A 17,591-nucleotide genomic window follows, 5' to 3' on the forward strand; every position below is an offset into this window, starting at 1 on the left:
CATAATGCCCTAACTGGTTTGGCTCAGTGGATAGAGCGTCGGCCTGCAGACTGAAGGGTCCCGGGTTCGATTCTGGTCAAGGGCATGTACCTTGGTTGCGGGCACATCCCCAGTAGGGGGTGTGCAGGAGGCAGCTGATCGATGTTTCTCTCTCATCGATGTTTCTAACTCTCTATCCCTCTCCCTTCCTCTCTGTAAAAAAAAATAATAAAATATTTTTAAGTATATATATATATATATATATATATATATATATATTTAGGAAACCTAAGGAAAAAAATACTAAATGATGTGGGGCCCCACCACTCAAGCACAAGCACACTGTTAATTGTTTGATTTCCCTGGAGATACTGCTCTCCTTTTGCAGAGGGACTCATCCATTATGACACCAGGAGTTTCGCACAACATACACTTCTGTGTCTGCCTGAGAACTCGTTTGCTATTATCGGCCTGTATTGTAAGCAATTTCTGACATCTGGCAGGTAGCAACTGCCCACTCCCACACCAGGTAGAATGCCTATAGAAATGGAAAGAAAGACAAACTCACAACACCACTGAGAAAAAAATATATCATCAGCTCCAACAGGAATGCTTACTAACTAGAGGCAGCCAAACTAAAAGAGAAAAGTTAGTGGCCTGCCTGTGTTTTTCTCCAAGAACAACGTGGCCTCATCTCCTGAAAGATGTAAGGGAACACCTTGCCTGCCCCTTTCTGCCCACTGGCTCAGAGACCCAAGTTGTCCTCACAGAAAACTGCCCCTGCGCGAGGACTGCTTCCTGCCAGGCTGCTGTCTCCCTGCCCTCCCGCCCCTCCCACGCGCCAGGGCCACCCTGTCCCACCCACCCCCGTGCCCTGTGTAGATGCAGGAACCTGTGGCTTATCAGAAGCTTCCTGAGAAAGAATTCTCCCACCCATTTAGGTCCATCAAAGCCGCACTGTGCAGGAGGTTGAACCCAACCACCCTCCCACCTGTGGGTCTACAGAGGCATTTCAGCCAACACCTCAGTGGCCAGTAAGCCGGGCCCAGGCTGACCCGCAAGCTGGTCCTACTGGCAAACATGGAAACCAGAGGCTCTCTCCTCATTCCAGAATAAGCAAATAAAAAAACGTTAAAGAAAAAAAAAAAGCTGTGAGCTACCCGAACACAAAATTATGCTGCAAACGAACAGGCAGAGTGAGCCACAGAGTGCTGTTAAATCCAGAAAGAGAGAAATTTTTAGATATTTTGAATGTATTCTCCCGAAGAGACATGAAATAGGACCAAAGGGCCGTGAAGGAGGAAGATGTGAGGGCCGCCGGCAGCAGAGAGGAAGACGCGCCCTGTGAGATGAAACAGGACTGCAGGGAGGGAGAAGGTCGAGCGCAGAACGTGAACCGGGTGTGAAGAATCAATGCGACAGGAACATCAAAGCAGCACTTTGAAATTAAACTTGAAAGATTTCCTCCCGAATGCGGAGAAAAAGGAGGTTATAATTATAAAATAGAAGGTGTCATACAAAAAAAGACAGATAACAGAGATCACACTTCTCCAAGGAAAAAATCTGAAAAACTAGATCAGAAGCAATAGTCAAAGCGACAACTGACAAAAACTTCTTTTAAAGCTAACAACCCACCTCCCCTCCCCAAAAAAAAGACAGATCAAAAGCTCTCACTGTTTCCTAGAAAAAATAATTAAATGACACCTATTCTATAGAAACATTCTGACGATATCTGTATGATTAAAAATTGAAAAGTCCTCAAGTAGACAAAGCAGGTCACCCACAACGGAATAAGGTCAAGCAGGCCCCAGACTTTTCTGCTACAATTTTAAATGCTCAGATAGAATGGACCAGTGTTGACAGAGTATTGAGGTGGAAACATTTGGCCTAAGAACTTGGCCAGATAAATGGCTTTTTGTGTGTGAAAGAAGCAAAGATACACCCTTAGATGTACAAGATTTCAGAAAACAGACCACTCCAATAACCTTCTTAAGAAAGGTATTAAGAGCAGAATCAAAACTAAGAGTTCAGAAATAAATCCGATTTTATTTTTTAAGGAGTAAAGTGAGCAGTGGAACTGGCTAAACAAAGAACCACAGCTAAAAAATTGTTGTAAGGAGAGACAGAGAGCTGAACACAAAGAGCAAATTAGTCTTGACATAGAAAACTATTTCTGAAAGATTATGCCCATAATATAAAAACAATAATTTAATGATGAATTAGTATACTAACAGAGGCTGGGGGTAAAAAGGGTAAATAGAAGGGAAATAAAAGAGTATGTAATTATAAGCCTTTCATAGCCCTAAAGTTAGTATTAATAGATAATAAAAGAGCATATCTGCTTGCCAAATCTATGAAAAAGATAAAAGCAAATAGCTAAACCAGACATCAAGGAAAATAGCATAGAACTATAAAGGATAGTTGATAGCTGTAAATGTTATAAAACACGGCCTCTCCATTACATTACAGAGCACCTATGCCCAAAATAAAAGACGCACACCCCAAATCAAGACCACAGAGTTAGGTAAGGGAAATACAAAGGAAAGGAAAGCAAGAGTAATATTAATTTTAAACAAAGTAAAATTTGATGCAAAAGGCATTTAATGGCATTAGAAATTAATTTTATGAAAGTGAAATCTGCAATGAGGGTAACTTCAAAATATAAGCAGTGCAATCTACTTATAAACAAGGAAAATCTCATAAAAATACAATTTTCATGAAAAACTAACAACTCAGGCTTTAACCAAAAAAAAAATTATGGACACCAGGATTTTTTAAAATATATTTTTTATTGATTTTAGAGAAGAAGGGAGAGGGAGAGAGAGATAGAAACATCAATGATGAGAGGGAATCATTGATCGGCTGCCTTCTGCACATCCCCTACTGGGGATGGAGCCTACAACTCAGGCATGTGCCCTTGACCAGAATCAAACCTGGGACCCTTCAGTCCGCAGGCGGACGCTCTATCCACTGAGCCAAACCAGCTAGGGCCACCAGGATTTTCAATATTTTGTTTCACATCATATTTTTAAGATTAGAAATACTAACTTTCACGATTAAAAACAAAACTACACCAATGAAATAGGATTATTTATCAAAAACAGCAGAGATTGGACATGTCATATTCTCTTATCCAATGTAAAAAACACTTAATGTTACTATGAAGTTTAAAACTCTAACACTCCCCTTTCCCCACAACTGTAAATCTTAAAACTTCTTCTAAAAAACTGTGGGTTAAAGAGGAAGTCAAATGTATATTCATACTGATTCTAGAATTTAATCTAAGGCAATAATCAAAGATGTGTACAGTTATATGGGCAAACGAATTCTCAGTGCAACATTATGCTGGGAAAAACTTAAACGTACACTAAGTAAGGAATAACTTAGCACATGTGATAGCATCCTCAAATAAAACATGAGCATAACAAGCTGACTCTTTTTATTAGAAGAGACTCCATCAAAATATTAAGTAGCAATGTTCTCTAGGTGGTAAATTTTGGATAACTCCAAGCTTTTCCTTAAACCTTATATCTTCTATGAATTTTATTACATTAAAATGACTACTTTAAAAGCTGAACATATCCTATGTACTTTCAGCAATTTCCATCTTCCACTAAGACTTCCATGGCAACTCAGTATGAACCAACATATTCTATACTACAAAAGTTTACTTTTCAGCAAGTCCTGGCTCCCTAAGCTGCATTAATTACATCTGAGTATCTAACTACATATTATTAATTATATATTAACGACATATGAGTGTCTAAGGGCCCAGCTTAGTGATGGCTGCTGTAGGGGATACAAAAAGAATTGTGTGATTATAGTCCTTAAATAACTTAAAGTCCATTTTAGTAGTTAAAGTCAAAAGAGGTTGTACATAATCCAGTATTAAACAGAATAAATAGGTCATAAACGTGATGTGTAGGAATTTAGGCCACAGCAGACAGGGAAGATCTCCCAAAACGAGGTGAGAAATGCGGACTGGCATAGAGAAGGGGAAACTGAGAGAAGGGAGGTTATAATCGTAAGTGAAGGAACAGAGGCAGGAAGCCCCACAGGAAGGGAGAAGAGGACAGCAGGCCCGGCTCGGCCCCTGGCTGTAAGGCTGAAAAAGGAACTTAACCTGGGACTGGCCAGCAGGAGGCAGACCAGGAACCACAGGCAGCAGAGAGCTTGGGCTTTCGTCCAGGAAACAAACATGAGAGAAGCCCTTTTGTGCACGTGGGCTGATGAAAGTGGCATCTTACAAAGACTGATGTGGTAAGTGTATTCAGAATAATTGGAAGTGAAAATACCTGGAGAGGGAAATTAGTGCAATTTGCTCTCAGCAGTCCCAAAGAGGGTGATGAGAATGTACCTGAGTGGTCCCAGGGAGACAGGAAAGGAAAGAGTGATGGGGTGTGTGGGGACTGGGGAGGGGCGGGGGAGACAAAAGGGAAGAGGAGTCAAGGTGCCCAAGGTCTGAGCTTGTCCTATTAGCGCAGCAAGAAGGACGACCTTTCACATGAAACCTCTGGGTGGTGATGCCCACCCTGACTGGGACAGTCTTGGTTTATTATCCCTGTAGTTCTTCCATACTCTCAAGAGTGGCCACAAACTACCTGATTGCTCAGCCTCTCTAGGCAGCTGGAAATATGGAAGTAGAAAGTGAGGGATAAAGACATTAATCTGGGAAGATTAGGCCTAAATATAGTATTTTTAGAACAAATGATTGCATGACTATTAACAAAGAAACAATAAAGGGGGAGCGAACAAATGCGTAAGAACTGAGTGTGCAGGGCCTCAGGAAAAAGGAGATGACGCCCGTGGTAAACAGGAGAGAAGTGTGCCATGGAAAAGAGAATGTTTACCTAAATGGAGGGACAATGGACAGGAGCACAGACTCTCAGACCTGACTAGAAAGCGATGCCAAGTTTCCGTCAAAAGCAGGACTGCTGTTCAATACTACAGACAGAGGCCAAAATGCAGGTGGCTAAGGAAGAAGTGCCAGGGACAGACATCAGAGCGGGGAGTGCCAAACACCCCCTTGAGGAGTTTACCTTCAAATGAGGGGAGAGAAAGATGGTGATGTGGCTGGTGGAGCCATCATGGGGATCAGCCTTGCGAACAGGGTGGACTGACACCCTAGGAAATGGGTGCCATCGCACCCGTTTATAACCGACTGCTGACAGGCAGGCAAGCCAGAAACAATCCGCAGCAATACTTACAGCAAATTTCTAAAAAATGAGCAACCTGAATCACATCTGAACTGCTTGATGCTATTTCAGATCCCATAAAAGAAAGAAATCAAGTATTTGCCAAGGAAAGCAAAGCTCAAGCACGTGTAGAGCTGGTGTCATCAAATACTGTCAACTGTGAGGAGAAAAGGCAAGCTGCCTTTAATGCCGTGTGTGGATCGCATTTTCCTGAGATGTACAACTATCAATACAGTTCGATTCTTAATTGAATCATTTCCTAGGAATTTAAAGAGAAACTTACATGGAAACGTTCCCCTGCTCTTCTCTTTCCTTTATGCTCCCATCCCATCCCCAATGCGACCCCCTAACTCTGGCCACCAACAAATATCATAAAATGTATTTCACCTGCCTGGGCCTGAATTCTTTGGCTCTGAATAATTATTTCACTCCACAAATATTCACTAAGCCGCTACTCACAAGGCATTGGCTCTGGGCACTGTGAGTGCCATTAACGAAGAGGGTCAGCTGGAAGGTGGGCACACGGGAGAGGCAGAACAGAGCTCCGTTTTGGACATGTAACATCTGAGAAGTTTCTAGACACCCAAGTGGAGACATTTAAGTTGGCAGTGAGATATGTAGTCTGGGTTCTGGGAGGTTGTGGATAAAAAGTACTGACTCGAACCATCGTGGGTCATTCTTGGTAAGTTGTTAAATCGTATGTGCAGCACTAAGACAAATGTCCATGTGAATATGCTTAGCAATGACCCTGGCCTCGGGGATCTTACTGTCTGGGGATGCAAAGCATAAAGACCCCGCGTACAAGGTCCGAGAACTTACTAGAACACTGAAACGATTCTTTCCCCAGGAGCGTTTTATCACAAACCAAACACTGTAGAACTCCAGAGAAAGTTCCAGGGACAAATTGATGTCGACTCAGCTTCTCTTTGTCTTTGGCATCCTTGCTTTTTGTCTTCAGATAGAGCAGCAGCAGCAGCAGCAGAAAAATGGGGGGAAATGAGAAAAGAGAAATGCTGAGAGCCAACATCTTAGAGAAGTCATACAAAGTCCCTACATTTCTATCAGACTATAAGGACTGGAATCAACGGGTACAATGATGCCAACGTGTACTGTTACCCAGATGTAGTTGTCTTAGCATTTCTGATGACTTAGGCAATACTCCATATAAAACATACAGGTTTTCAAATATGTGTAAAATCTGAGGTAAATGATTTTAAAGGGGGAGGGGAAACTATACTAACTGCTGAGAAACTGAGCCATCTATGTTTATGCATGATAGGCACCAAACCTTAGCTACCTTAGATTTATTCCGAGGGCTAGTCATCCGATTCATGATGAAGCTGAAAGTTCGGCTCACTTTGTACTTTTCAGAATCCGATTTGGCAGGTATGATGTATTTATCCCATTCTTCTTCCGGAATTCTACAAAAAATAATCTGTATTCATTCATGGCTTATAGATTTAAAGAGGGAGCAAAATACAGCACATGCTTTTACACATATATATTTATACATGTTTTATACATATATTTACATATATAGATTTGTTCAGTTTTAATTGTTATTCTGAAGGTAAAGATAGAAACTATTAAAATATATCTTATAGATGGGTAGGTAGATAGATAAAGCAACTAGCTCACAGACTAACAACTAACAATTACAGAATATAAGTGGTAGAGGTAGGTATTCAGTATATAATTCTTTCAATTTTTCTGTATAATTTAAACTCTTTCAACATCCCAGAACAAGAATGCCTAAGCTCCATTACCAATTTGATACCCAGTGGAATCACCCACAGTAAAATTCTACAAGCCCCATTCTTCAGAGTCTCTCTTGGTATTGCCTTTTTAATCGGTAAGTAGATATTTAAAATATCTAAACATCTTAATCCTTAATTTATTATATCTATAACCATTCTTTAAATAAAAACTGGGCATCTAAATGTTAAAAAGTTCCCACTATCCAAATTGAAAGTTGACACAGTGTGACTTCTTTGAACACTCAGCTGCTCAAAAATTTTTTTTAATAGAAAGTAACAGATGTAGTAAATTTAAGACAGATGGTGGCAATAAAATAAGTGAGTCATGCCATACAGCGTTTAAGAAGTTAGGATAGGTTGAGTGTCAGCTCTGCAGAAATGAGCCTGCAAGGTCTGGAGTGAGCTCCCCTTTTACCTGGCTGCATTCTTTTCCAGAAATGAAGTGATTACTATACATAAAAATGCCAGTGTAGGAGCACCCTCAGGTAAATATGTACACCATGAGCAAAGCAAACCATAGGTATGGCCAGGGCTCTTCCTGGCATATCCAACAAGATATCAGGAACAGAACAGGTGAGATAAAAGATCTACTCTACTAGATACACCAGGGCAGCGATTTTCAACCAGTGTGCCACCGAAACTTCTAAAACATGCAATGCTTGGCTGTTTAGTCAGGGACACTGACCTCTCTTCCCTTGGACTACCAAATTAAAAAAAAAAATGACAACAGCCAACACAATAGCCATCCAGTGTGAATGAATCAAAATTTTCCCAGATTGGCAAAAAATATATTTTTTCATGTGCCACAGGATTTAAGTAATCGGTTTGTGTGCCATGAGTTGGAAGAGGTTGAAAATCGCTTCACTAAGGCATATGACTGAGAAAGTCAGTTGCTTTCAGGATGTGGATTAAGGGGCAATAAAGAATAGAAAGGAAAAAAAAACAAAACACGGAATGACAGAAAATGTGGAATCAAGAGAGAAAAGAAAACTCCCTACACATCTCATCCAAGTTAAAGCATTTTATTGGTTAATATTTAACCAATTATGACATTAGTTTTTCTAGCTTTCCATCCCTCTCCTAATAGAAAATAAATGTGTTTTATTTAAAAAATCTTGACAATCAGTCCATTACTTCTTCAATTGTGAGAAAGATGGCAGAGAGAAGACTGCTAATCAAAATGACAACCAAGATCATGAACAAATTCCAGAATTAGTAAATTGCTCAAAAGGAGTAATAATTGTAAGCAGCTCCAAACAGCACAAACCACACAAAAAAACACCCAATAATGGTCAGTTATGCTGCTCCTGCCATCATCATCATCACGGTCATCTGCCATCTTCATCAGCATCCTATTCTTAAAGGACATTCTTAGTCTTCCTCTGGTTTTCTCAGTTCAAAGTTTCTATTCTGGTCTCAAAATATAAAAGTAAACAAAAGGAGGCTTTTCCTTATTAATACTTTTATTCCAATACTTAAATCACAATAGTCTATCTTGATCTATATATTAAAAGGTTTCAGAGTTTCAGCATTAATATCACCAAAATTAAAACCATTTTCTCTTTTTCATATATTCTCTTAATGCCAAACATTTCTGCCATTTCTGACATAACCCCAGGCTATTTCACAGTGGGACTCATGCATGGTTAGTTACTTGAGGCCAAAAGAACTCAGTCTTGCCTGCTCCCTAGTCAACTTCCCAAACTCCAGTTGACAGTTATTTGGGGGAGGAGGAGGAGAGGTGCTTAGGCACAAAGCTTTCAAATCTGCATATCAATTAGAAAACTGATGATGCTTAAAGCACTTTCAACATTATGTATTCTTTGTTTCAAACTTAACACTCCTACACACTACTCCATACAGACAGGCAACAGATGTTTAGGCACTTTCTATAACTGACCACCCAGGATCTGTTGTCAAAGTAAATAAAGCTCTTGTCATGGCAGGCCTACCTAGCCAAATCCTGATGTCTTTCTATTTTATTTCCTTTTAAAAATAATTAATTTCAGAGAGAGAGAGAGAGAAAGAGAGACATAGATTTGTTGTTCCACTCATTTATGCATTCATTGGTTGCTTTTTGTATATGCCCCGACCGAGGATTGAACCTGCAACCTTGGCGTATCAGGATGATGCTTTAATCAAGTAAGCTAGCAGACCACAGCCTGATGCCTTTCTAAAGCAGGTGGTCCTCACACTGCTCCCCGTGGTCCTATATGTTATAAGTGTTTGGCTTTGACAATAACCCAATAGAATACTCTGTCCCCAGTCTGGAGGCCTGCACATCTGGGGACGGAAAGGAGCAGCTAGCCACCTATACAGATCACAAAGAAAGCCAAGGATTCAGGCAGGCCCATTGCATAGAAACTTCACAAAGTATTAAACAAGTATCCAAGATGATGTGCACACATTTCCAAAAGTGGATCAAGCAGTGCCTCTGGAAATTTGGAACAGTTAAAATACCTTTTTTCTTCTGGCGGCTCTGGTAAACTGTAAGCTCTTTGCTCTACAAGACACAGAAAATAAAATGAAAACCAAGGCAGTCACATGTTAGTCTGAAATGCACACACTCCACACTATTTTGTCATTATGTACACCACCAGTTATGAGAAAATACGTCACTTTATATAAGTAGGTCATTGCTCTGGTTATCTTTACCACTTTCCCTAGTTTGGGGAAGAGGCCAAAGCATGGCAACATTTAGTGATTCTATGAACGAAGTTAGCATCAGCAAGGGCAGCAAATGTTTTCAGAAGTGCAGAAAACTAGTTCTTTTTTTATATAAATTTCTCACCAGAGCTTCATCCCTTATTTGTAACACTAATTTTCCAACATACAGAATCAATAGATGCCTTAGCTATTTTTTTAAGCAAAGCTAAAAAGAAAGTCTTGAAGGCCAGTCTAAGGAAGAGCCCATTTAAATAGATCTGCAATGCTTTTATAAAATCCTAGCAGCAGCCAGTTCAGAGATGTGCCTTGTGGCTCATGGGAAAGGGAAGACCACCTGTCCCATTGGACTTCTGGGGGGTAGAAGGACAGGCTCATGCAAGCAGCTCAGCGCCATCTGGTTTTCGGAAGGAACTGAAGTACTTACTACAGGGCTGGAGCAGAGCCACTGATTTAGACAGTGAGAGAGACTGATGGAGGGAACAGCCACTGTGGAGCACACCATCTACAGAGCAGGGACAAATCCTTTACCATTACAATCCAGAAGCTTGAAGAGGCAAAACTAATTGCAAAGAAGATGGGCCAGGTATGTAAGAAGGAACACTAATAAATACATATCCCTGAAATGTGTTAATATCGATGTTGAATCTTATTCTATCTTGTAGGTAACATAAAATCTACTTTGAAGAATTTGAAGGCTTTATTTTATTGCTATTAAATGTTCCACAAATTAATTTCTGGACAGAAATCAGTATCTTTACTGTAAATAGGCTGAGGTACAAGAGGTACCAAGAGAATAAAGCTTTTTGTCCAAAATAATCGAGCTAATAAGGTAACAGAACCAGACTCAGCCAACTGGACAAAGTCTAAAAAGATTCCATCCATCAGTGCACAGTAATCTCCAAAAGCACATTTAGTTCACTCCTCAGATTCCTAAATGTAGAACACTTTGGTCCATCTTGGTAAGGTTATAATTATCATCACAATATTGACAATGTCCCTTTCTATCTAAACCTATGATGTACCAAAGGGAATTATGTATAGGGTTGGATTTTGTTTTATGTATATAAGCATTAAGTGATAAAATTGCTGCCATTGTACTCTTGGCTCAAAAAAAAAAAAGGATGCGACATAACACTAGTAGCCCTTTGGAAGTGACAAGGGAGAGAGATCACAAATAAAAAGGGCAAAAAGACCATCCTCTTTTTATATAACTGTATTATAGCTCATATATGGGAGTTTTCACTGGGGCAAAAGGAGAATCAGAGTCTATTGAAATAGAGAAAATGTTTAGGACTATTCAAAACTCATTGAGAGAAGATTTCTAACCCCACAAATATCAATTTACCCCTGATTAAGCAAACTAAACACTGAAACATTGGAATACATCTTTGAACTGGTCACGTTTTCACACCTGTGCTTTGATCACAATTAAAAGTACTCCTTCTTCCTTAAGAGTTAATTTATTCTTCATAATCCAATAGTTTTGACTAAGATAAATGGTGTCAATCCAAACATTTGCCACCATACAGGAGTATCTGTTGGAATCTATACATTTAGTGTGTAGCTTTAATCTAAATTACCTGTTTGTAATTCTTACCTTTTGGAGAATATAAAACTTCATTCAAATAGCCTTGTTTTAAAATATACAGTCTAAAGATAAGCTTTTATTCACAGAAAAACCAAAGGATGTCAGTTTTTATTCTTTCTAATTCAACTGCCAAGAGTTAAAGATTGTATGTTAGGCAGCGATACCCTTCCTTATTCATTAAAGAATTAACAAGGGAGGGCTCTTTTCCCTTATAAACAATCAATTTGCTCTTAGTCATCTGCTCAATAATTTCAAACTTGGAAGGGTCTGACTTGGAAAATCAGGGCTATTTCAGATATAAAGGCAAGGCCGCCATTTTGCACATTTCATAGAAGACTTAAAGGTGTTTTCCAAATAGTTAAGGTATAAAGTGAATTCGTTACCTAGGGCTCTGAGTGGAAAGGTATCAAGCTGCCATTAAGAGGACTCCCAACCTACACTAAGATTAGGTAAAGCAGGAGATCTTAGATATACTCATGTTATTAAAATAAAATTAAAACTCCAGGGCAAATGCAATCCATCTTTTCCTGTCCTCTAAAGAATAATTGTATCCTTTTCTTCTCTTAGTCCTTTTCTCTATCTTCTCATTCCAAAATTAACATGGACAACATATGAGTAGTCTTGCTTTCTCCTCTTCCACAAGACTCCCCAGAAAGGGTGACAGCAGTTGGAGGGTGGGCGGGGGTGGTGGGGACGCAGGGGGCACACCTAGTAGCACTTGTTTCGTATTGAAAGTATCTTTGACTGTATTTGTTCAACAAATATTTATTGAATATCTTCCATTCCTAAGGCCCTGTTTAGGATGGGAGCTCCAAGCACAAAGATTATGCTTACAATACTATTCTACATAGCATAAAATGCAAAATAGCAATGTAATAAAGTAAGAATTTTAAAAAGGAAAGAAAAGGTGTAAAACAAATCCTATTTTAAATATTCTACACTGAGAAGTTGAGAGTACTTAAGCACATCTCTTGTTTTCTGAATCTTTTAAGACTCTTAAGGATAACCCAAAAAAAGCATTATCTAATACATTGACAAAAATTGTATTATAATGCTATATATTACAGAGTAGCATGAACACTTCCAAATGTCTTGAAATGCAATTTTACATAATATATTATGTACAGAAAGTATGAAATAATTACATTTCAAAATCAAGTTGAAAATGGGGGCAGTCACTGAGAGGGGCAGCTCTGAGTTACCTGTAATTGTCCTATTTCTTTATCTGAATTCACTTTTAAAAGTTCATCTAACTATATGCTTATCATTTACACTCTTTTCTGTAGATATACTATATTTAAATTAAAATGTCATTGCATAAAAATTACATTTCTGAATGCTTACATTGCCACATAAAACCTTGAGATACATTTACTCATGTTTCAAATATGTTCTCTTATTTCAACTCCCTAAAATCCCTTGCTAAATAAAGAAAATCTATTTTGTAATGGTTTGCCTCTGAGGAGTTAGATTATTTCAGCAATTTATATGTAGGGGAAGAGTAATTTTTATACTTTACTTAAATAAAATCCTCTAAAGCTCTCACAATAATGAACCTAGAATAAATTATAGTTTATACAATTTGAGGAATACATTTTATTCAAAGAATAAATCAACAGGGATATGTGTACAAATTTGTCATTTCATCAAAACCGGATCTTTAACTTGTCTGATATCTAATGAGAAAAAGATTTTGCTAAACTGAGAAAAATCAATTGTGAAAATAAAATGGAAAACTCTTGCCTGCTGCCCTTGTATATTTTATGTACTTTTACTAAAACTCTGCCCTGGGATAGAATGCGTGCGAAGATGCATGGTAAATAATGCTCACCTTCACTTGAATTGCACACTGTAAAGTCACGCACCAACCGAGATTTTCCTAAAGAAATTTTGGGTGATGAGCAGGAATAAGAACGTGAGCGGACTCCAGAAAGTAGTGATTCCTAAAAGAGAAGATAATAAAGTTTTTTAAAAATGCTACACAAGTCTTGAAAGTATTATATGTTCACCATGAGTGTTACTAAATCAGCATCTTCGTAAAGGTTTCAACCTGAACATTTCTGTTGTAATCTTTTTTTTCAATTTAAGTTTTATTTTTATATATCTTTTCTTTAATGATTAAGGTATTACATATGTGTCCTTATCCCCCCCATTGCCTCCCACCCCACCCCCCACTCATGCCCTCACCCCCCCTCTGGTGTCTATGTCCATTGGTTAGGCTTATATGCATGCATACAAGTCCTTTGGTTGATCTCTCCCCTTTACCCCCATCCTCCCCTACCTTCCCTCTGAGGTTTGACAGTCTGATCAATGCTTCTTTGTCTCTGGATCTGTTTTTGTAATCTTACTAGTTCTGTTTGACTCTCATAACTTTTAAATTTTTATTGTCTTTTTGAAACTTTGGGGAATAGTTCCTATATATACTTTAGGATGCAATTATGACATTCCAATCGAGTTAGTTAAAAGTGAAAAATTAAGTCAAATGACTTTTCTCTGTATATTTAATGAGTTTGACTTTTTTTCACCTGAATTGTCAGTTATTTTTCTTTTACACTGTAGCATTCAATCAAAATTCCATATTAATATACACTGAGTGGCCAGATTATTATGATCTCTGAACACATAATAATCTGGCCACTCAGTGTATATTCTATATAATAAAAGGCTAATATGCAAATTGTCCCCTCGACCAGGAGTTCAACCAGCAAGCAGGCTGGCCAACCACCCATGTCCCCTCCCCCTGGCCAGGCTGGCCGGACCACACACACACACACACACATACACACACACACACACACTGAGTGGCCAGATTATTATGCGTTCAGAGATCTTAATAATCTGGCCACTCAGTGTATATCTCTATGCTTAATGAACATTAGAAGGTAGAGGAATAGCCACTTATAATTGGAGGGGTTTAAAAAACTTCCAAATAGCTGTTTAAGTTTATAATGTTACTATAAAAATCTTCCTAGGCTGTGCTTACCTTTTAATAGATTTCTATCCAGCACTTCCCAGGATGATGTTTGAATTTCACTGATTCATGTATCTTTATTCCTTTTAACCCTTTGCACTCGCTTGCTTTTTTTTCTCGATTCCTTTATTCTACTTGGGATTTAATTTTTAAATACCCCAGATTTTACAAAGCACAGCAGTAGAATAAAAAACTGGAGTTTCTTTTCATACAAACTTATTTATTTGGATTTTTTTATATTTCAAATTATTGATACATTCTAAGAGTAATTTTAATCTCGACATCTGAGTGCAAAAGGTTAAATGACCTGTCATTTTGTTGTCCCAATTACATACAATTTCCGTTATAACATTAATGTATGTGAAAATGCAAGACGGCAAGATAATAAAACATGGTTTCTTACATATTCTAGAAAATTTAAATGAATATGCAATAGAACACCACTAAAACCATCTATGGAACCCAACTCCCATGTACCAGAGAGAGGCCTAGTAGCCTTAGGATCCATCCCACCCATCCATTTGTAAGATAGCACTTAAAATTAGGGATGAATAAAGTAATGCACAATTTACTACTAAAACTGAGCCATCAGCAACTGTCCTTCCCACGCACTGGTCTCTTCTGTTCTTCCTAAGTGAAAATGCATGGTTTCTCTAAGTTCTTCGGTATAAAGAGCCTGGGGCAAAGTTGAAAATAGATGTCTGATCCTGCTTCAAGGGGCCTTGAGCCGTGGCCCCCCTGACTGACTTATTAGGGAGGGCCTTCTGGGGTTGAATGTCAGGAAGGCCAGTCCAAGCTTTTCTATAACCCTAACAGTGAGCTCGCCACAGAGGGCCCTTGCCCAACGCCATCCTCTGCACTAAAATCATAGATGGTAGTCATTTTTTATAATTATTACCCAGAACCCTCAGGTAAAAGGTAACATAAGGTAATTTCAGAGGCAAGGCAAGCTATACTTTAAAGCAGCGGTCACCAACCTTTTGGACCTCACAGACCACCAGGGGTCCACGGACCACCCGCTGGCGACCGCTGCTTTAAAGGACATATTCTTCTTCAAAGTGGACAACATTGAACTGTTTTACAAAGATGAAATTACTTTTCATCCCAAGTAATGACGAGTGTTTCACAATTCCATCCAAAATGCAAAACTAAGAAGGATCTACATCGACAAGCATACTCATTTCTGACTATCCAGAAATATCACATGATCTTTGGATTCAAAAGATTATGACAGTTCTTCACAGCTGAGGGAGAGGACTCAGGCCTGGATGTGAGTTCTGACTATTCACTATCCTGGGTAACCAAGACAAGACAGCTCATCTCTGCAGAACCTCATCTGCTCAACAATTTCAACAAACCTCTTATGTCCGAGGGGAGTTGTGATAAAACTAGATGTTTGTACATACGTAAAACATGTTTGTATACTGTATACTCTACTACAAACATAAAGTGTTTCATAACAGCCATGTGTTCATGGCAAAGAGCTGTTTGGGCATAGTAGAAAACTCAATTTAAGAAGAAAAAAAGTGGATAAAAATACAAATCAAAAAGGAAAAAAGCATATCCAAACACAAAAGGGCTTTCACTGCAAGACGGGAAGGGTATACAATACAATGATGTATTGTAGAATTGTATACCTGACACCTGTATAATTTAATTAGTGCTATCCCAATAAATTCAATTTAAGAAAAGAAAAAAGAAAATAAATAAAAAACCACAACAAAATGAAATCCCATGTGAAAGTGCCAGTGAGAGAAAATCTGTCTCCTATGGAAAAATTGACAAAGTTTATGGGGTTCCAGATTAGCTCGTGCAGCCAGGAATGCTAAACAAACATCATCTGCCTTAGTAACATGATTTACCTCACCCCCCAGGCCAAGCAAAATGTTATGTGGGCAAAACAAGTTTGATCAGAAACCCACTGAATACTACCAGTTTTTCTCCCTTTGCTTAAGAGATGATAGTAGAAATTATTATGTAAAATGGTAAAATATTCCAAGTATGTGAAAGGTTACATGTACTAGTGTTGAACTAATGAAAACAAACCGTCCCTCGTAAGTAAGGACTATACAGATTGGAGTGGGAAAGATGAAAAAGAAAGGCTCAATCAGCCAGCGCATGAGGTCTCCAAAAAAAAAAAAAGTTTATACATGTGAATAAAACATCATTTGTCTTTCAGAAATGGATAGATTTAGATAACACATTTCCCCCGCTTAGAATAAGCCACATTAATACCAATCAGAATACCTTTGACTGAAGATTACTTGATAAAGAAAGTGACTCAGTCCTGGAGATGTTAAAATCTGGTTCCGTGTTGGTCTCAAAAGAGTCTAATTCATCCCCACTGGGAATCCCGCTTCTGGAGGAACTCTGCGACACGGGCGTGTAGCACAGGTGTGCCTGCTCCGCAGGCCCTTCCCCCTCACTGTCTGCATCCAGGGCATCAAGGCTGGAACTGGAGCACAAGGTAAGCCAATAAATAAAAGACCAAGGAAGCCAACAGAGTTGGTTTCTATTTCTCTGAATTCCAATTCTTCATTGGTATGAAGTATAATGGTTACGCATTTAATTTCTTTCTTTAACTTTTATTTATTGATTTTAGAGACAGAGAGAGAGAGAGAGAGGAAGGGAGAGAGAATGAGAGAGAAACACTGATTTGTTGTTCTACTTAGTTATGCATTCTTGGTTGATTCTTGTATCTGTCCTGACCAGGGATCTAATCCACAACCTTGGTGTATTGGGACAATACTCCAACCAACTGAGCTACCCGGCTAGGGCCAATTTCTAATAAAATTTATATTGAAGTAGTTTTCACTGTTTTTCTTCCCCCAGATATCCTCATTTTCACATCCCCACGTGAACATTTCTACCTAGCTAAAGCCATTTCAGGTACTCTAAGAAACAAAAGCTGGTTCAAGTTAGTGTTATCTAATTTCTGTTTTGTAAATGTGATTATGGCAAGCCCCAAATAATTACCCTTCAAATATTAAATAATGCAGACAAAACAGAGCCACTGGGCTGTTTGGGGGCAGCTCTGGGGGATCTGCATGTGAGCACATGCTGAGTGGCGTTCTCTCCGTGTCCCTGGCCGGAGAGCTCAGGGGGCAGAGCACCGGGAAGGAGAGATGTGCAAAGGTCTCACCCAGAGCTGCTGTCACCACCCAGGTCAGGCAGGAACCCAGTGAGGTCCCAAATGTGTCATATTAAATGATCACGTTTAGAAACGTTTAAAAATTATCCCATGAAAAATCCATCCCAGAAGCAGGTAGTAACTCTGCTCAACTATAATGCTTTTCTTTCCTCATTTAACTGTGATAACCATGAAATTTAAAGGAAAGAATGTGACCTTCCACATTCCTGGCTCATTCCTTAACATTCACATTCTAAACCACTCAAACTCTGAGGCCAACAGCTTTTACCGGCATGTTCACTGC

The 17,591-nt window shown here is 38.9% G+C and overlaps 1 protein-coding gene across 2 annotated transcripts in view; it reads right to left on the reverse strand.

The window, feature by feature from the left end:
- ARHGEF28 (Rho guanine nucleotide exchange factor 28) overlaps positions 1-17,591 on the reverse strand; it is a 263,760-nt gene that overhangs the window by 68,187 nt on the left and 177,982 nt on the right. For both annotated transcript variants that reach the window (XM_008161933.3, XM_008161934.3), the window contains 5 exons: positions 16,405-16,612; positions 13,018-13,129; positions 9,392-9,434; positions 6,472-6,595; positions 5,994-6,126 (listed from right to left, as the gene is read on the reverse strand). In XM_008161933.3, coding sequence (XP_008160155.3) covers positions 5,994-6,126; positions 6,472-6,595; positions 9,392-9,434; positions 13,018-13,129; positions 16,405-16,612 — 620 coding nt within the window. The remainder of the gene's footprint in view (positions 1-5,993; positions 6,127-6,471; positions 6,596-9,391; positions 9,435-13,017; positions 13,130-16,404; positions 16,613-17,591) is intronic.

Source organism: Eptesicus fuscus, chromosome 4 (assembly GCF_027574615.1).
Source record: "Eptesicus fuscus isolate TK198812 chromosome 4, DD_ASM_mEF_20220401, whole genome shotgun sequence".
NCBI classification, from domain to species: domain Eukaryota; kingdom Metazoa; phylum Chordata; class Mammalia; order Chiroptera; family Vespertilionidae; genus Eptesicus; species Eptesicus fuscus.